The following is a 26,643-nucleotide window of genomic DNA, read 5'->3' as shown; positions in this document are numbered from 1 at the left end:
GGAGCGACGGCCACAATGGATCCTCTCGCAGGCTTTGTGCGCGCTCGGAATCCAGCTGTCGCCGCCCCGCAGAGCCCCCTGTCCCCGGAGGGCGCTCATTTCCGGGCCGCCCACCACCCGCGTAGCACCGGCTAGCCGCTGTCCCGGCAGAGCCTCCAGCCGTCCCGCCCGCTCCGTGGCCACCTGGCTCCAGTCACTCCCCGAAATGCCAGTCGACTTCACCGGGTACTGGAAGATGCTGGCCAACGAGAATTTCGAGGAGTACCTGCGCGCCCTCGGTAAGCGCTGCCCGCCGCGCCCGGGGCGCCCTGGGGAGCAGCTCCAGGCCGCTCCTCAGAGCCCTCCCGAGCCGCAGCCCGCCTGCCGCCGCCCCGGCGAGCCGCTGTTCGGAGCTTCCGGACGCCACAAAAGGCGTCCTCCGCTTACAGGGCGGCCAGCAGGTTGCGAATTGGAAAATTCAGGGTTGTTAGGTTAACCGGTGGCAAATGTCTGCTCGTTGGCCCTGGAGGTGCGTAATTTCATTAGTAAATCTGGGTTTAGTTTACTAGTTTTTGTTTTTAAACGGTTAACATAAGAGCAGGAAACTTTGTTGGGGGTGGGGGAGGTACAGGCAGGCTGTGCGCTGAGACAGCGCGAAGCCAGCGGAAACCCTAACAGTGTTCGCGGGCGGAGCGGGCTCCTGGGCGCCTCTACCTTGGGAACGGTTCTGTGAGTCTTCCTGCCAACTCTCCCGCGCTCTCTACCCGCAACCCTCCCTCCCCCCCGCAGACGTCAACGTTGCCTTGCGCAAAATAGCCAACTTGCTGAAGCCAGACAAAGAGATCGTGCAGGACGGTGACCATATGATCATCCGCACGCTGAGCACTTTTAGGAACTACATCATGGACTTCCAGGTTGGGAAGGAGTTTGAGGAGGATCTGACAGGCATTGATGACCGCAAGTGCATGGTGAGGATTCGCGTGCACCCGGTGTCTCCTGCCCGGGGGGCCTGACCAAGGGCTGGGCTAGTTCATCCGAGAGGGAGCAAGGGCCCTTGTGCTCCGAAGGTCTGAAAACACTTCCCACACTCCCAGCCCCCACGGTGGGCAGCACCGACTCATGAAGCATCCTGCTCTTTCCACACTGGAAGGTGATGGTTATGAAGGCTGCCATGTGCTGTGTCTCCACTGCGTCCCGGCACTCTGCCGGGTGCTTTATGCACATGACTTCACCTAAGCCTCACACAACCTTTGAGGCAGATATGAATATGCCCATTTCACAGATAAAGAAACAGGCTCAAAAAGATGAAGTAACATGTCCAGAGTAGCACAGCTAGGGAACCTGGAGTTCAAAGCAGGTCTGTTGATGCTGTTCTCTGGCTCACTATGGGCTGGTGGAAGGAAAAAGCAAAGAAAGGAAAGAAAAAAGAAACACAGGTAACCCCTTTGAAGTGTAAACTTTCTGTATGACCTAGTGTGAAGTCACTCCAGGAAGCCCGGGGGCACCTTGATCTCTGCTGGAAGCCCTCTGATCTGCCCATCCTTGCCCCAAAGCTGGGATTTGGCTTCTGGCCATCTCCTGCACTATCCTGTCATCTAATGCCTGCTGAGCATTCTTTGAACTTTGCAGCTGACACCTAGTCTGTAAGTCAGTGCCCCTCCAGCCCAGGCCAGAGGAAACAGCAATGGGGGAAGGGGAACTGCCAAGAGCTCCCCTCCCACAAGGGTGGGAAGCTCCTGACCTAGGACACCCCAATTAGCACTGCAACAGCAGACTCCAGAAGGCCAGCCCCAGGCCTCCATCAACATTCTCTGTTTGCTGAGAGGTCAAGGTACTCTCGTTCTCCCTTCTATAGTCGGGTTCAGAACTTGCTTATGTTCATCCCAGAAGCCGCCTTGCTTATTGATGGGGTCCTCACCCACCCCCTCCCACAATCTACCAAGGGTCTTTACCACTGGTCTGCTATGTGTCCAGCACTGTGCTAGTCATCTTACAGCACAGCGCAGTGAGGGAGGGATAAGTAACCCCATGTTATGCAGTGACTGAGGCTCAGAGAGAGGAAGAGGCTTGTAAGAGGTGAGACTTGAGTCCGAGGCCTTCTGATGTTGAAACACACACTCCTGCTCTCTGCCAGCTTCTCTGCTGGTAGTCTGTGCCCAAGCAAGATAGCTGAGGTCTGTTAGGATTGTAGTTGAAGGGATGCCCATGTCTGGGAATAGGTGTCTGGAGCCTGGATGACTCATCCCCCCACCTTGTTTATTCATCTGAAGGCAGTCAGGACTGGTATCTGAGTCTGCTGTTTGGAATTATGAGGAAGAAGGGATAGTCAGCAGGGAGTGTCCTTGAAAGGACCACTAGTGGGAGAAAACACCATTGTTGTAGGGAAATGTCAGGTTGTACCTTTAAAAATCTCAAGGACTCATAATCTACAGGAAAGACTCACAATAGGGAAGGAGACCTTCAGATGGGATCTGCCTTTCTCATTACTGCCCAAGACCTGCTCCCTGGCACACCGCATGGAACTTTACTCCTTAAGAATAATCCTTACCCCCACTCACTACTGTGGAACTCACAGATCACAATGAACCTTTATTTTGGGTCCACACAACTTTGGAATGTGCTAGCTTGTACTAATTATCTTCACTCTTTCCTTCCTTTCCTCATCCATTAACACATGAAACATTTATTGATCACCTAGTAATACTAGCAAATACAGTACTCAGCAAGTGCTTACTATTGTGCCAGATGCTACTCAAACGTTACATTAACTGACTTAATCTTCACAACACCCTTTCCAACCTCATTTTACAGAAAAGAAAACCACGGCAGGATTTCTTGCTGTGTGACCTTGGGGAGGTTCAGTCAGTACAGAGGGGGGATTTGAGTTAACCGCTGCACTGAACAAGCGGCTGTCCTCACGGGCTGCTCACCATGGCAGGCACAGGACAGCAGAGTATGTCACAGGCCCTGATGTCCAGGAACGCAGTCTTTGCAGTGGAGGCAGACACACCAATACTCACAACACAGTGTGGCAAAGAAAAGCCCAGGGGTGGGAGTGAGGGGATTGGGACTACCCCTACCCAGAGAAGGGGATCCCAGAAGAATTTCTGAAAGAGGTGACTTCTGTGCTTCATTGTAAAATAAAGCGGGGAGGTGGAAGGGAGGGTTTCGGATACAAAGAAAAAGACAAGGGCCACCTTTTCTTCTCAATACGGTGTCAGTGTCAACCGAGCGTCAAGCAGTAGTTGAGCAGACAGTGGAGACGAGCCACTGGACGAAGTCAGTGAAACCGGTCTCGGACGCACAGTTCCTGTCACCGCCCCAGGACTCAGGAATGCCCACTCTCAAGTAGACAGCCCTTCACTCACCTGTTGTGGCCTGCTGGGAGGTGGAACAGCCCCTCTGTTCTGCTCAAGCCTTCCTCTAGCCCCATGCAATGCAGAGAAGCCGTTCTCGCTGGGCTGCCCACTGGGTGGTGTGCAGCTTTAGAGTTCGGGAAGGACATGGCTGGATAGGGGTGGGATGATAGAATTAGAGCAACTGTCAGGCCTGAGACTTGTGAGTGGAGGGGAGCTAGGTGCCCAGAGGCCACCCACTGAGCTCTCTGAGGGCCTCTGGGGATGCTGGACAAGGTGGTTGCCAAAGGTAACTTTCACTGCTACCCCCTCTGCCTCACCCAGGGCACCCGGGGCTCCCACCAGCCAGGAGCAGTGACCCAGAGGAGTTTGTTCCCAGCATATTACAGGAGTCCCGTTCTCACTTGGGATCTTTCATTCATCTACTGTTTTCATTCCTCTCTGGACCCCACAGGCGTCTCATGGTGCTTCCGCTATCTGCAACCCCTGTGTCAATGAGACAAATCCCACATGCTTCCTGCCCTCACAGAGTTCAGTGTGAGGAGGAGGTGGACTGAAGCAGCCAGTCATGATGTAGTTGACAGTATGCTGATACAGGCAGAGAAATACTCCCTGCTTGGTCTGAGAGGTCATGGAAGGTTCCCACAGGAAGTGGAGTCTGAACTGTGGCTTAAAGGATAGACAGGAAGTAGCCAGGCAAACAGAAAAGGGTTGAGAGAAAGGCCAAGGCCAAGAGCTGTCCCACACCAGGACCTGGGCTTGGCCCTGGGGTCGCAGAGGCAACAAGGCCTTCGGGGCACCCAGGCCAGTGGAGGAGACAGGCACATCTTCAGGCCGTTACAGCCCAATGCATGATGGGAGCACGGTGGGCTAAGGAGCACACAGCTGGGAGTGGGAAAGCAGTTGTCAGGGAAAGTCCCAGAGGAGGTGACAGCTGAGTGGGGCCCTAAAGGACTAATTAGAGCAGATGTGGAGAAAAGAATAAGAGCTTTCCAATAAGAGGGAACCACATAGACTAAGGCCTGGGGTTAGGAAAGCCTGGTTGGGAGGGAGTTTCAGAGGTGAGAGAGGAGCGGTCTGCAGACTTCGGCATGGCTGGAGTGCAAGACATGGCTGGGAGAGAAGAGAGCCAGGAGAACTTGACAGGGAGACCTGATGTGACCCTTACAGGCCTCTGTGAGCCCTTGCTGGGAAAGGTATGGCCAGGCCGACATCCCTCCCCAAAGGGCAGATGCTCTCTCTGGCTCGGAGATCTCTGATCCTGCCTCTTTTCCATGGGAACCTTATCTGTATTCTAGAACTGCAGCCAGAGGGTGAAACCCAGCCTGCAGATGTGTTTTGTTTGGCCTGTGCAACGTTTGAAAAACTTCAGTCAGTTGCCAATGACTGCCAAAGATTGTAAGATTTCACAGAAAAATCTATATTTCTGGCTGTTCTTAACAAAAACAACAAGAAAAGGAAGGGCCCTGGAAACACTGGGCCCCCATTTATTCGTGCACCACGTGCATCCCTGGAATATGTATGCTGCAGCTGCACCCTTTAGATGCTACATTTTGTAGTTTACTGCAGTCTTCAGCCCATCCTGTTACCTGAAGTCAAGGATCAGATGGCCATATGTCGCTGTTTGCACTGTGGGTTCCTTTAGAGCTGTGGGTCCCAAAGCAGAGACAACAGGGAGCCTCTTAGAAATACAAATCCCCTGACCACGCCCCTGGCCTACTGAATCAGCAACTCTGGGAGTGGGACCAGCTGTGTGCCAATAAGCCCTCCAGGTGGTTCTGATGCAACTAAAGCTTAAGAATCACTGCTCTAGAGTAAAGAAACACACTCTGTTCCTGTGTCTCTATTAAAAAAAAAAAACGGAAAAACTGTAAAATTAAGTGTAGAGGGCCATGGACATGTAGAGGACCGGTTTGGCCCATCACCTGAGTCCTATGGACATTGCGTTTCAAGCCCAGAACCACCTGAAATAGCTCTGTGTTCTCTCCCCAGGTGGAGGAGTGGAGGGACTCAGATCTGGGCGGCTCTGCATCACTCGGCTCACATTTCCAGTCTGATCTAATCAGATTTTATGTAACGGCAAACAGCAGGCGCTATTTTGGTAGAGATGTACAAAGGCTGGGCTCGGCTGAACAGACACAGGGCTTTTCTCCGTTGCTTCCTGCATGCCTTTGTCCACCAGAATGTGCGATCAGGCCTGGCGAGGAACCAGCAGCATTTGTTGAGTATAGCACATATGTGCCTTGGCAGGGTGGGAGCTCTTGAGAAAGAAAGGTGCTCTGACTTCAGGTAGCGTTTTCTCACTCCTGAGCAAGGGAGCGTCTCAGAATGATCTGGTTCTTTGTCTCGAAGTCCCCCCAGCATGAGCAGCTTTTGTGAGAGAAGACTAAGCCTCAGCTAGGAATCACAGCCGTGAGCCTGGATCTGTGGGAGTGGCAGAGGGGCCATTTGTCATCCCCGTGTCCAGGTCAGGTTTTTCCTGGAGGAGATGGCTTTGTTCACTCGGAACTGGCACCTCCCCCCATGGCCCGAGCCTCAACTTCATATCCAGCGTTGAACTTAGGATGACCCCTCCAAGGGCCTGCCTTCTGCTCCCAGCCCTCCGCCCCTCTGTTGCTTTCTTTGTTTTTATTATAAAAGGAAAATATTCAAATAGCACAAGAGAGTATGGGCTGAAAAAGGCCCCTTCCCCCACTTGGCCCCATTCCCACTCCCCAGAGGTTATCACTGTTACCATTACTTGTGGATCTGTCCGGAAACCTTCCTCAGACTTACAAGTTGTCTATCTATTGATTGGGCAGTTGGTCATTGCCTCTATCTAAAACCAGAAGAAAGAAAGAAAGTAAAAGAAAAAAAGATAGAGAAAGCAGGGAAGAATCCACTTCTCTACGTATTTTTTTAACTCAGTGATATTTCTTAGGCATTTTTCCATGTCAGCACTTACAGATTTTCTAAGTTCTTTTTTAACCATCTATGTTTCTTTCCCATCCCTCCCTAGACTTCCTTACTTACATCCTTCTATCTCTCCATCCATCCATCCATCCATCTAATTATATACGGTAATACATGAAATCCACCAAATCACTGTTAACATTTTGGTTTAAACTCTTGCCAGCTTTCTGATCCTATTCTTGACCCATTAAAGAGATTTTTTTCGTTCTTATTAAAATACACACACACACACACACACACAATGCCACTGGTTAAATTAACTCCCTGGGCTGCAGCGCTGAGAATGCCATTGGATTTGGGAGCCTCTGAGAGCCGCCCCTGCCCAGATCAGGCACCCGGCATTCAGCTGGGCCCTTTCCAGGCTAGAAACACAGGATCTCTTTCATGTCTTAGCTAAAGTTCTCCGACCTTTGAAATCGGTGTCAGCAGCGTGCTTTTGAGGATTACAAAAAAAAAGAATTAAAGCAACCCAAATAAAATTCACAAAGTAGCTTTCAAAAAATCACACTGTTTTGTTGGGTTTTGGGTTTTGTTAGGCAGGAACAAAGGAAAATAACATCTACTAAATCTTCACTAAGTGCCATGCCTGCCCCAATTGCTTTTTGTACTTTTTCTCCTTTGGTCCCCACAAGAAATGCTGTTTAGTAAGTATCATTATACTCATTTCACAGATGAGAATCTGAGGCTCAAAGAAGGGAAGTGCCTTTTTAGCCCAAGGTCACCCGGCTAGCTGGTGGCAGAGGAAGAATTTTAATTAGTCTGTTTATAAAGCTTTCTAAACAAGGTCTCTCACAGAGCTTTGCTGAAGGCCAGCACCTCAGTTCCTTCTTGTGAGCCTCCTCACAATCTGAAGGTAAGCCCAGGAAGTTTCCATAAGGTGTAGGATGAGTGAAAGGAGCAGTGCTATTAGAGGCAAAACATTTGGTTTTGAATTCTCGATTATCTGACAGCGACCTTAAATGATTAGACACACTGCCCTGTTTTCATATCTGCAAAATGGGCCTCATAATTGTTGCTCAGCATATCTCACAAGGCAAAGCTGAGGGCCATAGAGATAGTACAGGGCACAGGGGCTTGGGAAGCCACAATGCTATGTGCAGAACAGGGCCAGGGCCTGTGATACCTGAGACTGAGGGGCATGGCATAATCACTTATAATGGCCAGGTGTTTACTTAATGAATTACAGCTGTTTGTTTTCCTGATCAACATTGCTCCCCAATTCCCACCCAAGAGAAGCACCTTTTTCTTTATGGTGGGAATTACTCTTGCTCAACCTTTTGGGTCCTGGTGGGGCTGCAAATCATAGTACACTGTCTCTTCTGGGACAAACACCTTTTCCCAGGGTGATCACAGTGTCCCATGGCCTGTCACTTGTGCATGTGACCCACGCTGGGCCAATCACCGTTTCCTGGGAGTTAATTTAAGAACCCTGAGAGACAGGTGAGTTCTGTTCCCTTAAAGGTTTATGAGCTGGTATAATGTAAGCTTGGAACTCTCTGAGGCCAGTCCCCTTACCCCACCTTCCTTGGCTGCATGGAAAAATCCAATTGAAGGAAAATAAAAGATGAGGCCAATACAGACAGAGAGAACGCAACATTAGAGGGTTACTGGAGTTCCTGACACACCATTCCTAGATTTTCCATGTACTTTAACCAATACATTTCCTTTCTTTCCCCTTAAGCTATGTGAATTGGTTTCCTGTCACTTGCATCTGAAAACATCCTAAGACATTCAAACTCCAGAGATCAAGGGTTAAGACCTACATAAGTAGTTAGAGCAGTATTTCTCAAATTTGAGCATGCTCTACTCCTAAAGTTTCTCACTGTGAAGGTCTGGGGTGAGGCTTGAGAACTTGTTTTTCTAACAAGTTCCCAGATGATGCCAGTGTTGTTGGTTCAAGGACCATGCTTTCTACTAAGAAAGAAAAACAAGGAAGCAGGCTGGCCTGTGCCTAGTTTCCTGTGATTTTCTCATGATTCAATGTAATAAGCCTGTGCTGGGGAAAAAGGTGTCTTTTTCTAGGGGAAAAAATGAGAATGGGTAGGTGTAGCTCCGTCCCAGGGTCAGCGTCGTGGGGGATGTAGACTGCCTGGAGACATCAATCTTGCAGTAGCCCACAGTGATTTGCAACTGAGGGTCCAAGTAAGTGATACTAATAGTGTGTGCAGGTGGATACATGCAAGCTACGACAGAGCAATTAGGAGCTTTGACTTTAAGATGGATCTGAATTTGAATCCTGGTTCCACCATCCAGCTGTTCCCTTGGCAAGGGTACTTTATCCCTCTGAGCTTCAATGTCCTCGTTTGTAAAAGGAGCTAAGATGAATACCCACCTAATGGAGTTATGTGAGAATTAAATGTGGTAATGAATTATTTCTGTTTTCTATTGCTGTGCAACCAACTACTCTGAAACTTGGCACCCTAAAGCAATAATATTTATTTTGTTTACAAATCTGCAATTTGAACAGGGCTCAGAGGGGATGCCTTGTCCCTGCTGCTTGCCCTGCCAGTGAGGATGTAGAGGATCCACTTTCCAGATGGCTAACTTACACTCACACTCTGCTTGCTGCTTGCGCTTCCTCACAACATGGCTGCTAGTTTCCAAAAATGAGAGTCTCAAGAGAACAAAGCAAGGCATTTTTTATGAGTTGCCTAGTCTTTTGAAGTCACATAGCAGAAAGTCTGCCATACTCTGTTGGTCAAAGCAGTCTTACAGGACCAATCTTCCAGGGAGGGGACACAGACTCCATGTCTTAATAAGCATACAGCAAAGTTCTAGAAGAGCACATAGGGTGCCAGACACTTTAGCAAAGTTCAGTGTATTATATGCATGTGAGGCTGTTACCACAGCGCCTGGCACACAGTGCACACTCAGTGGGTGTTGGAACACTAGTCTTTGGCTAACCTTTAAGGCTCTGTCAGGACTGGGCTGTTTGTTTCTGACTAATCTGCAGGGGTGAGAGAGTGGGAGAGTAGTAGTCAGTGGTTCCTGGAGCCAGGCCTTTGTAATTGGGGCAAGAACTCCTCACCTCCCTAGGCCCAGGATGGGAGGCTGGAAGGGAAAAGGGGAGTCCTGTAGAAAGGTCTGTAAGTGCTGGCGTGGCCCAGGACTTCACCTTCAGCCCTGCACCCCATTCCAAGTCCCAAAGAGATGTATCTGAACAGTAGCTTGAAACCACTTTCTGAACTCAAGCTCAGTGTGAGAGCCTCCTTTGCTCTGGTCTACTATTCCTGGCTTAGAATCTCTGGCCCTCGCCATCAACCTTGGCCCACTGGTGCCATGAGACTAGAACCAGAAGACGTGAGTGGTCCAGAAGCCTTCTGGGCATCCAGGGGATGTTCACTGATGACTGCTGCTAGGGTCCCCTTTGTTGGAAGAGAAAAGGGGGTTGAGGGAGTTTATGCCTTTCCCTAGACAGCCCACCCTCAGGGTGAGTAGTCCTCTAGAAACCAGCTGTGGCAGCCCAGGTCCTTTGCAGACTTCTCACTTGGACTCAGGGGTTTATTTGTATTTTTGACTTAAAGATGATCAAAAACTCCCTTGAAGCCAAGGACTATGCACGATTCACCGTTGGTTTCTCCCTGGGAACCTTTGTAGCTCTGTCATATAATGTGAGCTGTCCTAGAGTACACACATGTACACACACAACACGCACGTACACTCACTGACCCTTGTCCTCCAGAGAAAAACCCCAGGTCTATATCATACTGTCTGAAATTCTGCTATTAGAGTGCATTTATTTTAGTTAAATATTCAGTGACTTCATTAGGTATTTCCTTTAATATGCAAACACCTTAGGATGCTAGCTACCTTTAATACAGGGGTTAATGAGTTCTTCCTTTTTTCCTTCCTTTTCCCACCCTTCCCTCTTCCTTCCCTCTTTCATTCTTTAACTGAGGGTCCAAGGATAGCATAGGAATACTCTGGGAAATAACAGTATAAACAAGATGGGTGTGAAGGTGGGGATGGCAGGAAACCCAGGCTCCACAACCTACCTTTGCCAGCTTTACAGTGGAATTGGCCCTGCACTTAGGAAATTTAAAAAAATAATCTTCTCACAATGTGCAGTAAATCAGAAAATCATCTTACTCTTTGACTGAGGGATCCCACTTGTGGGATTATATTTCAGGAAAATCATTCTGTTTGTACAAAGGTATCTGTTAGTCACTCTGTGATAATAATTCTCGACAACCCACATAAGCATAATTACTGTCTCAGGCCCTATTATGTGGCAGGGCCTGCCCTGTCACTTTATGTTTATTTAATCTCCTACAATCCTGGATAGGAGGTGCTACTCTCGCATTTTACAGACGGGGAGACAAAGGACCTGCCCAGGTTCACATTACTGGTTAATCATAGACCTGTGATCTGACTTCAGATGTCTCTGATTCCCTACTTTGTTTGGTTTATAGAATAGGCTGTCTCCTGCTGGTATTCCTAAATATCAAATAACTGTGGGTGTTTAGAAAGACTGTGGCTTTTTAATTCCATAGACCACTACGTAGCCATGTAAATGATTACTACGAAGATAAATGAAAAGTTTTTATAGGTGTTCAGTCACCAAGTTCCATGGATTCTGCTTCTTAACATCTTTCCTGTTTTACCTCATTCCCACTGCTCTGAACATCTCGTGCCGGTAATAATAATAACAATTAACATCTTTCGTGCTTACTGTGTGCCAGGCTCAGCAGTTTCCATGGATTATTTCATTTAATTACTGCAGTATCTTCACGTTGATCTCCGTTTTACCATGCTCAACACTTCAGCCCATCCCCCCCTTTATAAAAAAGGGAATCTGATCATGCTACTCCCCAACTCAAAATTCCCAAGGGCTCCCCAGTGCCGATAGGAAAAAGCCAGGCGGCACTCAGGCTCTTCAGGTCATGACCTTGCCTGTCTCTTCAGCCCTATTCCCTCCCTCACCTCTTATGCTTGCCCCATCCTGCCATTTGTCGGTGCCTTCACTTGCCATCCTCTTTGCATCCCTCTACTCACTTCCCTATGATGTTTCCTTGCCTCTTCCTCTGGGAGGAGAATTACCCACTGATCAAGACCCAACCCAGGCTTGACTACTGTTGATCCCGTCCTGATTCCCCATTCCACCACCATGCCCTTCATTTGCCTTGCAGCCTCTCCCTTTAGCTGCTGCTTTTAGGGCACCTGTGATGCTAGTTAATGTGTGTGAGAGTCTACACAGCAGCATCCACACCACCATGAGCTCAGTGAGCTCCAGTGCGTTTATTAAATGAACGTTAAGTGAACCTCAGAAATGCAAATGGTAGTCATTGACCGTATCACTGCAAGATGCAATTGCCATTTAATAATAGCTCGTGTTTGCTAGGTATTCCATGTGCCAAAAATTCTTCTAAGCCCTTTCCATGCGTTAATTCTTTTAATCCTCACAATAATTCTATTATGAAGATGCCAAAATTCTTCCTATATTATACATGAAGAAAATGACTCAGTCTGACTGAATTGTAACTGGTTCAGCTCCAGAGCTAGACCAGCTGGACCAGCCAGACTGTCATCTTTGGGATCTCATTTCTGCCCCTTACAAAGTGGGTGGCCTTATGCAGCTTACTTCACTTCTCTGTGCCTTTGCTTGTCTGTGAAATGGGGATAATTATGAAGTAAGGGATACATGCTTCTTGGTGAGGATTAGATAAACAGTGTATGGGAAAATCTACAGTGCGACTGCTCTGTCAATGTGAGCTTTTATTATTAATCCGCTCACACTGACCCATGACTTCCAGAAGACAAATTCTGGGGATAGTCACATGTATGAAGGGATACCTGGCAAACCAGAGAAGAGCTAGCAGGATGATGAGAGTGGAGGCTGGCCTGAAAAGGCACGTGCCTCTCCGCACCCACAGGGACCAGGTTGGGCTAGGCCAAGAGCAGAGGGGGACTATTGCTTACTGTGCCTTTTGTGTATTTTGCACTGAAATAGGTCCTTGAAACCCCTTATTTCATTTCTTTTTTTGAGACGGGAGTTTCACTCTTGTTGCCCAGGCTGGAGTGCAATGGCGCCATCTCGGCTCACTGCAACCTCTGCCTCCTGGGTTCAAGCGATTCTCCTACCACAGCCTCCCGAGTAGCTGGGATTACAGGCATGTGCCACCATGCCTGACCAATTTTTTGTATTTTTAGCAGAGACTGGGTTTCTCCATGTTGGTTATGCTGGTCTCAAACTCCCAACCTCAGGTGATCTGCCAGCCTTGGCCTCACAAAGTGCTGGGATTGCAGGTGTAAGCCACCGCCCCTGGCCTCCCTTGTTTCATTTCATCCTGATGGCTCTGCTCTGTGACAGGGCTTACTAGCCCCATTTTGCAGATGAGTAAGTGGAGGCTCAGAGAGGTAGAGTAAGCTGCTTTGGTCACCCAACAAGAAAGAAGTAGGGACAGACTGCAGTTCAGATCTACCTCTACCCAAGGCTATCACTGGGTCCCTCTTGAATGCCCAGCTTGGCAGACAGGCCACTGTCCCATGGCTGGGACAGACCAGGCCTGCGGCCAACCAGGTGATATTCAGGGGCCACAGTATTCATGCCAGCAAAATGTTCATGTGGGAACAGTAGGTAGACCATGGGCCCAGAGCTGGGCAGAGGGGATTTACACCATGTCTTACACTATTCCTAGTTGCATTCCTTTGAGTATAGAGCCTAAGCACTCTGAGCCTTAGACACTCAGGGTCAAATCACTCCAATAGCTAATCCCTTTCTATAAGGCTTATCTGTGAGGAATAAACAGCCACATTGCCTGGAGAAAGCAGGGTGTTCATTGCAAGAGTGCCACTAGAATGTTTTCTGCTATTCATCCATTCAACAAATGGTAATGCACATTTTCTCTGCCAGGGATTCTAACATGGGGGCTGGTATCCTGCAGTGAATATAAGGATCCCAGACCCCAAGTTGTTTATCAAGAGATCCTGACATGCTCACTCTTCCTTGGTTACCTGGTTACTGATCTAGCATCTCTTATCTTCTGGGACCCATTTATTTCTATTTGCCTTGAAATATGTATGTATATAAAATAGAGGCCAGTGATTCCCATGGAAGGGATGAGGCCTTCAGTGCCCCTCCTAAGCACTCTTTAACAGGATGTCCCCTTTCTTATTCTTATTCTCCCAACCTACCCCCCAGTCCCACTCCCCTGCCTGTGCTGGTGGAACTGATAACACACCAATTCCTTTTACTGGCCCCAGGTAGCAACTCCAGCACTGCCTGCAAATGAGCAGCATCTGGGTTTTCCATGGCACCAGGTTTGGCCAGCTGGAGCACGAAGACATGCAGCGAGGAAGAGCGGCTATGAGCAATCTCCCCAGTAAATTCTGTGTCAGAGGTACAGGGTCAGCCTTCATGCAAAGGGTCAACCAACAGAGTTAAGCTGGGCAAAACCTTTGCAACTGCCTGTGCTGTTCCCTTTGCCTTTGACTGAGACTCCCTTGTTCTTCTTCCTCTTTCCACTCTTTTTTTTTTTTTTGAGACAGAGTTTCACTCTTGTTGCCCAGGCTGGAATGCAATTGTGTGATCTTGGGTCACTGCAACCTCCGCCTCCTGGGTTCAAGTGATTCTCCTGCCTCAGCCTCCCAAATAACTGGGATACAGGCACAGGCACATGCCACCATGCCTGGCTAATTTTGTATTTTTAGTAGAAACGGGGTTTCACTATGTTGGTCAGGCTGGTCTCAAAACTCCTGACCTCAGGTGATCCTCCCGCTTTGACCTCCTAAAGTGCTGGGATTACAGGCAGGAGCCCCTGCACCCGGCCCCTCTTTCCACTCTTTACGCTAACTCCCGTGGTGTTTTCTGGTATCACTCCCAGCATTACTTCTAGCCTTACCTCTTCCAGGAAGCCTTCCCTGATGGGCCTCTTTCTCCGCCATAGAGGCTATCAAAGTGCCTTTTGAATTCCGTAAACTCCAGCACCTGTCTACCAGCACTTACCATTCTGCTGGCATTTTCTGTCTTCTTACCTTCTTCTCAGATGGTCTGTGAGCCCTCAAGAACAGGCCACTCGCCTTACCGCCCTCTCTCCAGCACCTACAGCTGGTGCGTAAGAGGCTTGACACCTGTGTTGGCCTCGATCACTCCAGTGGTTTAAATTGACTCTAGGAAGCTTCTGAATTGTTTAAGGAAAAATAACGCGTCAAGATTATTAGTCTTAACATTTTCTCATTTTGTTTGTCTTAAGAATTGTGTTATCATCTGCTGTTAGCTTTCTCATAGTATTCAAATTGCATTCTTTCATGCTCACAAAGGCCTTGTTGTGGCTATACTATTTATAGTGCTTGTTTTGAACATCTATTATGTCTCTAATTATTTATTCACATTTTAAGGCCTTGTTAATTTAGTTTTAATCTGCTGTTAGAGTGAAACTGGCTTTTTCTCTTGAATGTGCTGACTTTAGATAATTCTCTGGTCCCGTTAATGTACTAGAGAAGAGGAGCCACTACCCACCCACTCACTAGCCTGGCCTTAGGAGCAGCTCATGGACTTTTTAGCTAGAGAGAACTGGGTTCAAGTATGGCTCAAGCCCTAACCCCTAGGTGATGGGCTGTTACTTATAGAAGCCTAATTTTTATCAGCTCTAAAGCTTGAAGATTGGCCAGACGCGGTGGCTCATGCCTGTAATCTCAGCACTTTGGTAGACCGAGGAGGGTGGATCATGAGGTCAGAACTTCAAGACCAGCCTGGCCAAGACGGTGAAACCCTGTCTCTACTAAAAATATACAAATTAGCCAGGCACAGTGGTACGAGCCTGTAATCCCAGCTACTTGGGAGGCTGAGGCAGGAGAATTGCTTGAACCCGAGAGGCAGAGGTTGGAGTGAGCCAAGATCTTGCCTTGGCACTCCAGCCTGGGTGACAGAGTGAGACTCTTTCTCAAAAAAAAAAAAAGCCCGAAGATTTAGTGAAACATTGTGGAAAGCTCCCAGCAGAGTACCTGGTACCTGGCAGGTTCTCTGTTATCTCCCTTACCTTTCCCACCTGATCACTTAATTAACACAAGCACCAGATGCTGAAAACCTTCTAATTGTCCCAGGAACACACATACCCTCAAAGGGAGAAGCACACTTTTAAATCAAGCTCCAGGATTTGCATCTTTTAGCAATTTACATTATGCAGAGAAAGTATCTACTCACTGTCTGGTTTTTAAATTTTACCCCAAATCTAAAGAGCATGGGTTTTGGAGTCAGACCGGGGTCAGTCCTGGCTCTGGCCTTTGCAGGCAGTATCACCACCGGCGAGGCTTCATCTCTTATAACGTGATTGGAACCACAGAGACAACAGAATTCAGTCCCAGCCCTCCAGAGGTGGACTCACAAACAGAGGGACTACTAGGGCTGGGTAGAGGGCTATGAGTGATTCCTCATCCCCTGCTCTTGAGAGTGGTGTTTTGGCATGGGAGTGTTGATGAATGTCACAAGTTTCTTGATACCAAATAGAGTTCCCACCATTTGCAGGCAATACCAGGTCACTGCCAAGAGATGGTTCCATTTAGTAGGAATTGTCTGGCATTCCCAGTATAAGTCACCTGAGTGGAGGAAGTGGGCCGTGAAACATCCCTGGGACACTCACTCAGGCTGCCTGTGGGAGCTGGGCTTTTTGTGTCACTGTGTCATGCAGCAGTGACAGCTAGGGTTTCTAAGTGGTAGAGGAGCTGGAAAATGGCTTCCGACATAACAGCCCCTTGTCACAGTGGTACAAAGCTGTCCTCATTCATCTGTCGGCACATGTCTCTTTGAGTAAACTGCTGACAGGGCCAAAGTGATAGGGATTATTATTAGTTTTTGTTTTTTGGTTTTTGGGGGCTTTTTTTGTCTGTTTTTTGTTTTTGAGACAGATTTTCAATCTTGTTGCCCAGGCTGGAGTGCAATGGTGTGAGCTTGGCTCGCTGCAACCTCTGCCTCCCGAGTTCAAGTTACTCTCCTACCTCAGCCTCCGAGTAGCTGGGATTACAGGCATACATCACCACGCCCGGCTAATTTTGTATTTTTAGTAGAGACGGGTTTTCTCCATGTTGGACAGGCTGGTCTCAAACTCCCGACCTCAAGTCATCCGCCCACCTCAACCTCCCGAAGTGCTGGGATTACGGGCGTGAGCGACCGACCCCGTATTATTAGTTTTTAATAGAAAAGTTAGATTGGCTTCACTTTCCAACAAGCTTCCCTTGTTCCAGCCCATTTGCAGACTTTCGGGTGGTCGTGGGATGAAAATTTCTGGTGAGGAGGTGGGCTGAAGATGGCCATCCTTCCTCCTTGCTCTTGGATTGTCTGGGCGTCATTTCTAAGGTGGTCTCAGAGCCCATGGTGGAGGTTGGGGAGAGCAGCACTGTGTAACCCCTTTGGTCTGTACCCATGTTCACCCCACGCCCACAGCCACTTGCCTTTTCTGTGGGACTTGAAAAGCATCAGGAATATCTTCCTACCTGAAATTCTTCCATTAGACCCTGATTTATTGGATTAATCTAGGAAATCAGATTGAATGACCATTTAATGACTGTTCCAGATCTGGCTGAATCCTTGTCCCAGAATGTTCCCTGCTCCTGATCTAGCAAAGATGGCCGACTGCTGACTTCAGAGAGAGGTCGTGGAATAAGTTATTGAGTCCTGGGGAAAGTTGTTATCATAAGCTCCATTTTGTGTCACTAGAAAGTGAGTTACCATTGTTTATTAGGCATTCGCCTTCCAACATTCTTTATTTCCTTTTCCCTGCCATTTGTTTTTAAGTGATAGTCCCCCTCCTTGGCTCCACACCTCCTTTTTCTGTTCTTATGACAAATTGGATTCTCTTTGAAATAACTAGTTTATTTCCACAAGATAAAAAACTTAAAATGAAAAATCCAGTCCCATCAAAAGTGAACACGGGGAGAGTGGGAGAACTAAATCACATTGCTGAGCCATCCCAGCTGTCAGTGGGGAGTCTTCAAACAGATCTTATGCTTAAACAAAGCCCAGTTAACATATAAAGGAAGCAGCCATCAGTAGAGCCCAGCAGGCAGCCCCTGCAAGGTCTCCGGAGTATCCCGGAAAGAGAAGGAGCTTCCAAAACTTTAGCCATAACGAATAGCATGTCTATCACTGCTTCACAAATCTCCAACTCTTAAAAAAAAAAAAAAGGCTTTGTTATTGTTCAACGTTGACAAGCAAATCCATCTTTAAGCTCTGGGCATCATGGTTACTATTAGCTGGGCGTGGTGGCGTGTGCCTGTAATCCCAGCTACTTGGGAGGCTGAGGCAGGAGAATTGCTTGAACCCAGGAGGTGGAGGTTGCAGTGAGCCGAGATCATGCCATTGCACTCTAGCCTGGGCTAGAATGAGTGCAGTTCCACAGGGCCCTCGTGCCTCCTATATATGCCAGCCCTTTGCATTTTCTGTATATTTTCTTGAATCCTCAGACCAACCTAGTAAAGTAGGTGCTTTGTTTATCTAATACCATGTAACAGACCATCCCAAAACTTAATAGTTTAAGATAACAACCATATATTCTCATGATTCTTTGGGTTAATTGGGCAGCTGAGCTGCCAGTGGCTGTGTTTAGCTGAAAGCTTAGTTGGGCTGCCTCAGCTCTTCTCCAAGTGGCTTCTCTCCCATCCTCCAGGGCTTCTCCAGGTGGCCTTTCTCTTTGGCAGAGTATCCTGGACTGCCTTAAAGCATAGTAGCTGGGTTTCAAGAGGGGCAGGTTCCAAGAGGACTGGCCCCCAGCATACAAATGTTTACAAAGGCACTGCTTCCCTCACGCCGGCTCGTGTCCCACTGGCCAGAGCGAGTCACGGAGCCAAACCAAGCTGATGTAGGAGGAGACTTCACAGGGGTTTAAATATCATATGACTTGTTGGGAGTTACCAGTGGAGGAGTCTACCACAGTAGGTATCGTTTAGCCTTCTTTTGCAGCTGAGAGCACTGAGGCTCAGAGAGGTTAATCTAGTTGCCCAAAGTCATCCAACATAGTCAGGAACAGAAGACCCAGGTCTATCTAATACCATGTTTTTTTTTTTTTTGAGATGGAGTCTCGATCTCTCGCCCAGGATGAAGTGCAGTGGGATGATTTTGGCTCACTGCAACCTCCATCTCCCTGGTTCAAGCAATTCTCCTGCCTCGGCCTCCCTTTGCTACCAATACTGGGTCAACCTGATGTAGGTTGAGGTGGTATAGTAGGAGGTGTGCAGGGACCAGGAGCCCAGTACAAATGGCAAGTGAGCTTCCAGGATTCTTTAACCCAGAGGACAGCCTGGCCAATTCCCTGGCCCACCTGCCCTCCTGGATGGTTCTACCCAGCAGCACAGGCAGCAAAGACAGGCCCTGAAAATATGCTCCAGGCCACAGTCTGGGTTTTTCAGTCTGATATTCTGACCCCATCTCCACACCACCCCCAACGACCTTGTTCCTCCTCTCCTTAACTCCAGGATAGTCTTCTACAGCACTGGCTTGTCATTTCTCCCTCATCACCTCCTGCCCCTTGCATCCTTATTCTTTACTCTGCCTAGAATGCCCCTCCCATTTCTAGAAACTTCTCTGAGGCCATGACAGCCTGGGCACTTCTCTGTGGGGACCTCTCTATAGGCAGAAACCTTTAAGACCCCTTTCCGACTCCTGGCACCCATACCCCCACAATGGTTGGAGTGAACTGAAGGGTGTTCCTCCAGGAGTCTGTTCAGAGTCTTAGCACAATGTCCATGTGTTTTTCTGCAGCCCCCAACTATTTTAGTAGCCATCTGCCGGGAAACAGTGGACACCTGTCATGGGTGTCCTAGACTGGGAAACAAGTGGACACCAAGTCATGCAAACCCCATGTTCCAGCCCAGATTCTTTCTATCATTTACTAGGTGACCAGAGAAAGTCATGGAACCTCTGTGAGGTCAGCCACCCCTCTATGTCCAATACAGACAATCTCTGCTCTGTCCAGCTCACCCAGTGTCAGAGTCAACAGAAGCTTGGGGCTAAGAAAGGCTTCCTTGGTGACTAATGTAGTGTTCATGTGATACGGATCCTTCTCTTTAAGAGGCCTGGTTTGGAGGGCTCTCAGAAAGCCTTCTCTACACCCCAACGGGCTTCTGCTCTCTCTATCCCTCAATCTGTCATGATGCCTGAAATTCTGCCATCTGTCATTCTTTTGGGCTAAGGTATTATTATTGTTTATATCCAGATGGCCCCTGATAAAAGATGCCAGCGATCTGGAAATGGTGACACAGTAGCCCCAGGAGCAAAAGCCTGCTCTACCATTAATGAGCATCTCTTTCATGGTCATTCCCTGACCCTGGTGTTGCAAGGTAAATAGTTGTGAGCTTTCTGGAGATAAAGTTGGCAATACTCATCAAAAGCTTTACAAATATTCACACTCTTTGATGCAACAATTCCTTCTCTGGAAATTTCTTCTTTTTTTGAGACAGAGTTTTGCTCTTGTTGCCCTGGCTGGTGTGCAATGACGCAATCTCTGCTCTCCGCAACCTTCGCCTCCTAGGTTCAAGTGATTCTCCTGCCTCAGTCTCCTGAGTAGCTGGGATTACAGGCATGTGCCACCACGCCCAGCTAATTTTGTATTTTTAGTAGAGATGGGTTTTCTCCATGTTGGTTAGGCTGGTCTCTATATTCTGACTTAGGTGATCCACCCACCTCAGCCTCCCAAAGTGCTGGGATTACAGGTGTGAGCCACCGTGCCCAGCCGGAAATTTCTTCTAAGGGAACACTGTGTTCAAAACTATGTATACAAGGAAGTCTTATTTATAGTAGCACAGAATTATAAATAAATAACGTAAATGTCCAAAATAGGTAACTGGCTAAATAATAGTATGTGTGTACACTCAAATACTACCAGGGAGTGTTTCATGGGCCTGTGACCAAGGCACAGGGCCCCAGGCTCAGAAGGCCCCTCACTTGCTTTAATGCTCTGCTATCACTGGCTTAAAATTCTTAATGATTTTGAGCAAAGGACCGCTCATTTTCATTTTGTGTGGGCCACACACACACTATGTAGCTACTTCCTAGAATATTATGTAGCAATTAAAATAATGCTTATGGGGAATATTTATTGAAATGGGAAATTGCTTCAATTAAATGAAGAAATGAGGATCTGGAACCATAAATGATGCAATTCTAATTTTGTATAAAATAGAAACATGTAGATAGATAATTAGAAAAAGAGTGAATGGAAATTTACCATACCTTATAACATATACAATGTTAGAGCAATTATCTCTCTCTCTCTCTTTTTTTTTTTTTTAGATGAAATTTTGCTCTTGTTGCCCAGGCTAGAGTGCAATGGCATGATCTCGGCTCAGAGCAACCTCCACCTTCTGGGTTCAAGCAATTCTGCTTCAGCCTCCCAAGTAGCTGGGATTACAGGCATGTGCCACCACACCCAGCTAATTTTGTATTTTCAGCAGAGATGGGGTTTTACCATGTTGGTCAGGCTGGTCTCGAACTCCTGACCTCAGGTGATCCGTCCACCTCAGCCTGTCAAAGTTCTGGGATTACAGGTTTGAGCCACCGCACCTGGCCTAGAGCAATTATCTCTAAGGAAGCAAAACTACATGTATTTTTTTAATTACTATTTTCTTCTTTTGATTTTTTTTAAATTTTCCAATACAAAGAGTATGACTATACTTCCTAATATTTCCAGAAGAGGCAAAAATGCACATCATAACTGAAAACAAGCAACTGTCTCTCGTGCCTCTTAGTGAATCCAGAGCCCTTCATATGCACAGTAGCCTTCTGGATAAACACATGAAGAGAAGATCAGTTGATGAGGAAACCAATTATTATAAGCTTCTCGAAGCTGAAGACTGATTTCTGGGTCCCCACTTCCCTCTACAGGCCTGGCACAGATGAAGCATGGATAAAGTGAATGGGCACCCTGTCTTATTTATGGCGTGAAGTCATGAGTAGCCTTTACCCATGACCTGTCTCACCACATATTATATTAACCACACTATGGTCTATGGTTTTGTTTTGTTTTGTTTTGTTTTTTGAGACAAGACAGAGTCTCACTCTATTGTGCAGGCTGGAGTGCAGTGGTGCAATCTCAGCTCACTGCAACCTTCACCTCCTGGGTTCAAGTGATTCTCCTGCCTCAGCCTCCTGAATAGCTGGGATTACAGGCGAATGCCTCCACACCCAGCTAATTTTTTTTTTTTTTTTTTTTTTCAGTACAGATGGGGTTTTACCACATTAGTCAGGCTGTTCTCAAACTTCTGACCTCAGGTGATACACCACCTTGGACTCCCAACTTGCTGGACTTACAGGCATGAGCCACTTAGCCTGGCCCTACCACTCTATATTTTGATTGACTTGGAAGCTAGACCTTCTCTCTGGCCTGGGACTAGACTGCACCCAGAGTGAATTTCTGGATCAGGGAGAGGAGCTGCCCCTCAAACCCTTTTGTGCCCCCTTTCTCTCTGGAGCAGAGGCCAGACTTATTCCTATGCAAAGCTGGGGGAGCACACACGGCTCCACCTGCTTCCCTGGTGTGGGTGTTGCATTGCAGGCTTCACCCCAACAGCAGAGGGCAGTAGTGGTCAGCAGGCCCAGAAGGAGGCCTGGGGCGGGAGGTCCTCCCGTAGGGAGTGGCCCCACTAACTCCACACCTAGCTCCCATAAGTCTCCTCTCCCAAATCCTTTATCAGGCTGTTGCTGACTGTCCTGACTCAGCTGAATATGGCAAGGGACACAAGAATTAGCTCTCTACATCCAAGGCCTGAGTTAATGTCCACATGTGATAGATGAGACCACAGGGGCCCTGAGAAGGGATGAATTTGCTGAGAGCCACACAGTGAGCAACGGGCAAACAGAGATCTGAGCACTACTGTGGGGAGGCTGGGCTTATAACATGGAGCTGCCCCTTGTGAGACAGCTATTCAAAAGGAGGTGGGTAGCCCCAAATATGAGTGATGCCCCCTGCATTTTCTGTGTAACCATGCCTGGGACATGTGTCTCAGTCTAGGGCACACTCCTGGCTATGCTGAGGTGACAGGACCACCTTGCCTCTGAACTCCAACACTTTTTTCAGCCCTGTGTTGCTGGATGGGCCTTTCCTGCTCCACTAAGACTGAAATCTCCCCAGGATACAAGGTGGGCCTCCTCCTCCTGCCTGTCTTCCCTTCAGCATGCCCAGCACCCAGCAGGGCTCACAGTGCTCAGGGAAGATGTGGGGGCCCGAAGGTGGAGTGTAGAGGGCACCACAGTGCTCATCTGTGCTCTGCTGAGCCCGGGCTGGGCTGTGGGATCTTCCTCCCCTTCCTCAGTTCCCTGGTGATCTGATGAGCTCCTGAGGGTACGTCCTGTTGTCCCACCTCGGGCCTTCACCCTGTGATGGTCCACTGGGAACACCTTTCTCCAGCGCCTCTTTTCCTCTCCGTCGGCTCCATTCTTCCTCCTTAGGACCCAGCCCTGGTACATCCCACCCACTGGACTCTCACCTGGGCTCCCACAGCCTCTGGCCTATAACCCTGGGGGCCCTGAACACTTGAAGAAGCAAAGTAGTCCATTGGGGAGGAGGCCTTCAGAGCCACACAGATCTGTGTTCAGACCTGGCTCTTCTATGCACAACATGGGTCAGCTTGGCAAGTCCCTTAACCTGATCTGTGAAAAGGAGATGCTAACACTTGCTCATGTGGACAAGCATGAGGCTTCAGAGACAGCACAGGGAGTGTGTGGCAGAGCAGGCAGGCAGCTAACAGCTGCCATTTGTACCTTCACTGGGTTATTTATATCTAAGATAATTCTCCCTGTGAGATGAAGAGTGCTTTGAGGGCAGGGGTGGGGTCTTTTTGGCATCCCAGGACTTAGCATAGGTTGAAACAATGACTGGATGAATAAAGTGTCTGGGGATGGTCAGGGTACTCTGAGAAGTCTGCTCCCCACCGTAAGATTCAGGAAAACATCCCTCACCCCCCATACCCAACTGTACTCAGAAGGCCCTCCTCCCCACCTTAGCCCCATTCTCCACGCTTGCAATGACAGCTCCACCCCAGTGACTTTTTCCCTCCTAATTACCCTTTTAAATAAAATTTATGAAGGTTTTCATAAATTTTAAAACTGATTTACACACTTTAATAAAAGCATGTGGTGGACAGGGAGTATTAGGCTGCAAATTTTCTGCAATGAAATTGACAGAAGCACATCCTGGATTATCAAGTTTGGGAGCTGCCCCCTCCCCCAGCCCCCAGGAGCTGCCTGCTTGCTTGGGATTGACAAATGTGCCTCTTGCTTGGCAGACAACGGTAAGCTGGGATGGAGACAAGCTCCAGTGCGTGCAGAAGGGCGAGAAGGAGGGGCGTGGCTGGACCCAGTGGATCGAGGGTGATGAGCTGCACCTGGTAGGTTCCTGGCCTGGGTCAGGCTGGGTCCTCAGAGGCCCTGGTCATTGTTGAGGTCCAGATGGACCTTGAAAGAAGGCATGATGGCTGGGCCTTGGTTCTGTTCTTAAGCTTCTCTTCCAAGGGCCTGGAGAACATGCTTGAGTGACTTTAAAATCCAAGCAATGTGTTGTTAAGGTCTAGGCTGACCCAGTTGTCTAATCAGAGGGAAGAGGTGAGTAGGTATATCCATTAAGCATCAGCAATGAGCTAAGCCCTTTTGCATTCTATAACTCTTTCTATTCTCTCAGAATAGGAATATGGCTCTTATTTTAGAGATGAGGACATGGAGGCTCTGAAAGGTTAGATTACATGCTCAAACTGCACATCTAGAAAGTGACAGAACCAACATTTGCTCCCAAATGATGTATATATTCACCATGCCAAATTGCGTAGACCATAGCCAAGAAGAATCTCTAAGATGTGATCTCAGTCTGGGTCAGCGGGAGGTGATTTGGGAGGGGAAGCGTCAGGGGCTCCTGTTGGACAGCTCTGAGCCACATCTGTTCCACTCAGCCAGCTCTGTCTATAGGGTGCTGCAGAGCACTCCACTGTACAATTTAACTGCCTTTCCAAACAATTGGTTACTTAAACCAGCTCTCGGAGAAAAATAACAGCCAACAAGTATTTTCAAAGTTCCTGCTGCAAGTGTGACTCTGCTCTGGCCAATGACCAACATCTGCTTTTGTTTCAGGAGATGAGAGTAGAGGGTGTGGTCTGCAAGCAAGTATTCAAGAAGGTGCAGTGAGGCCCAGGAAGACAATTTTGTCCCAAGGAATGAGCGGTGTGGATGTGTGGGCCAGGATCTCCCTCTTTGCACAGCATGAGGCAAATGTCCAGCCACCCCCAGGCATCTGTTAGCAGAGTCTGTCTCTTGCCTTTGTCTCTTTTCCTTTTCTTAAAACGAAGCCATGCCAGTAAAGTGATCTCTGTTCAAGACGTCTGTTTAGGGGAAGTTTCACTGCCCACTGTGCTCACTTTTTTTCCAGGGCTTCTGAGGCCAGCTTCTCCTGGTGCCACCCATGGGCAGAGTGGATAAATTCAGCCACGTCTTCATATTTGGTCCTGAAATTGCACCTGTGTTTCTCTCCAAGGGCACAGGCTTGGGTCTAGAATGGCAGGATGGGAGGGTAGCCTGACGTTCAATCATTTGTGTATCAAGTACCCATCACGTTATATATCTAATTGTGGTCCAAGTATAGTGAGTGCCACAAAAGCAGGAGAAGATACCTTCCACCCTAGAGATCCAACTAGCAGAGAATGTCTATGTAGCTGCACAGTACACACAGGAGAAGCTTCATCATATTTGTGAATGAAATGGAACTGAACAGGATTTTCAGCCCAAAGCTTAAAATTACTTAAACATAAGTAATCACCTATTGGATTTAATTTCAGAGATGTCATGAGAAATGTCACGACCCCCAGACCATCACCCCATCTATGGGCTGGTGTGAAGCCTTTCTTTTCACTGTCACAGATGAAGCATAACTTTCAATTCCCCCTGAAAGAGCAGAGCAGCCTCATGTTCACACTAAAGTGTAGGAGATTTCTATCTGCACCTTTGCATAAAGCAACACAAGGGAACAGAAGGAGGAGTGAGGATGTGAGAGATCATGAATAGGGAAAACAATTGGAAAAGGACACATGGAGGACCCCCTTGGTGCACCTGACAATCCACCTGGACTATGCCCTACTCCTTGACGAGAGTTAGGAGTCAGACCAGCTGAGTAAAAATCCCAACTTCACCACTTACAGAGCATACTGGGACTGATTTTAGTGGGCAGTGGGGAGCCACAGGAGGTTTTTGAGCAGGAGAGTGACATGATCATCCTCTGAGAAGACAATCTGGCAGCCATTCTCAGTTGTAAGGAAAAAAAATGAGGAATAGCAGTTAGGCAGTCAGGAATACCAGTCAGCACAGGACATTGACTTCATATGAGGAGAGGACATTCACTTCATATGAGAACAACACCACACTCCTCTGGACTTCACTTCTCTAGTCAGAAAACCACAAAAATAACCTGCCTCACATCTTGCACAGGTGGGTTGTGAAACTTGTAACCAGCAAAGCACTTGACCAGCAGTTCTCACACCTGGGTAAATGATTTAGAACCACTTGGAGAGCTTTCAAAATTCCGTATGCACAGGCCACTCCCTATAACCAATCACATCTAAATGTTTCAAAACACCAGGTATTACTATGTTGTTTGCTTGTTTTTTGAGACAACTTGCTCCGCTGCCCAAGCTGAAATGTAGTGTCATGATCTTGATTCACTGCAACCTCCATCTCCCAGGCTAAAGCAATCCTCCTGCCTTAGCCTCCCAAGTAGCTAGGACTACAGGTGTGCGCCACCATGCCCGACTAATTTTTGTATTTTTTGTGTAGGGTTTCGCCATGTTGCCCAGGTTGGTCTTGAACTCCTGGACTCAAGCCATCCTCCTGCCTTTGCCTCCCAGAATGCTGGGATTGTAGGTGTTAGCCTTTGCACCAGCCATTACTCTGCTTCTAAGCCTTCCCCAGGTGATTTTAGTATGCAACTGGAGTTGAAAATTATTGCCCTAGACCGGGGTTCTCAACTTGGGGGTCATCCAGTGTTCATTCCACCCCCAGCTCTAAGGATATTTAGCAATATCTGGGGATGTATTTTATTTTGCAACTTGGGTGCCGGGCACTATTAGTGTTTATTGGTTAGAAGCTAGGGCTGCTGCTAAACATCCTATTATATTATGCATGAGAAAGCCCCCACAACAAAGAATTTTTGCACCCAAAATATCAATAGTCATGGTGTTGAGAAACCCCGCCTCACGCAAATGTAGGAAATGCTTTTTTATTATATAGATCATTTCCCTAGCCTAGACCAAGGAAATGAAAACCCAAAATTTTATGATTCTGTAGACCCCTGCACCACTGTGGCCCTGGTCTCTGTCCCTGAGGTTGGAAAACTGAAAGGCAAAGATTCTTATAAAGACCATTCATTAATCACACACATATTTAATGAAGATC

At 47.9% G+C, this 26,643-nt stretch overlaps 1 protein-coding gene across 1 annotated transcript; it reads left to right on the top strand.

Moving 5' to 3' along the window:
• On the top strand, window positions 1-24,576 carry RBP1 (retinol binding protein 1). The gene is given in 5 exon segments (XM_012451089.3): window positions 1-132; window positions 134-278; window positions 769-947; window positions 23,499-23,600; window positions 24,334-24,576. Coding segments are annotated over 5 exon segments (597 nt in total). The 5' UTR covers window positions 1-15; the 3' UTR covers window positions 24,388-24,576.
• The last annotated feature ends 2,067 nt before the right edge of the window (window positions 24,577-26,643 follow it).

This window comes from Aotus nancymaae, unplaced genomic scaffold, assembly GCF_030222135.1.
Source record: "Aotus nancymaae isolate 86718 unplaced genomic scaffold, 86718_ANA_hifiasm-v0.15.2.pri h1tg000019l, whole genome shotgun sequence".
Lineage (NCBI taxonomy): Eukaryota > Metazoa > Chordata > Mammalia > Primates > Aotidae > Aotus > Aotus nancymaae.
This window is presented reverse-complemented; position numbering and strand designations above follow the sequence as displayed.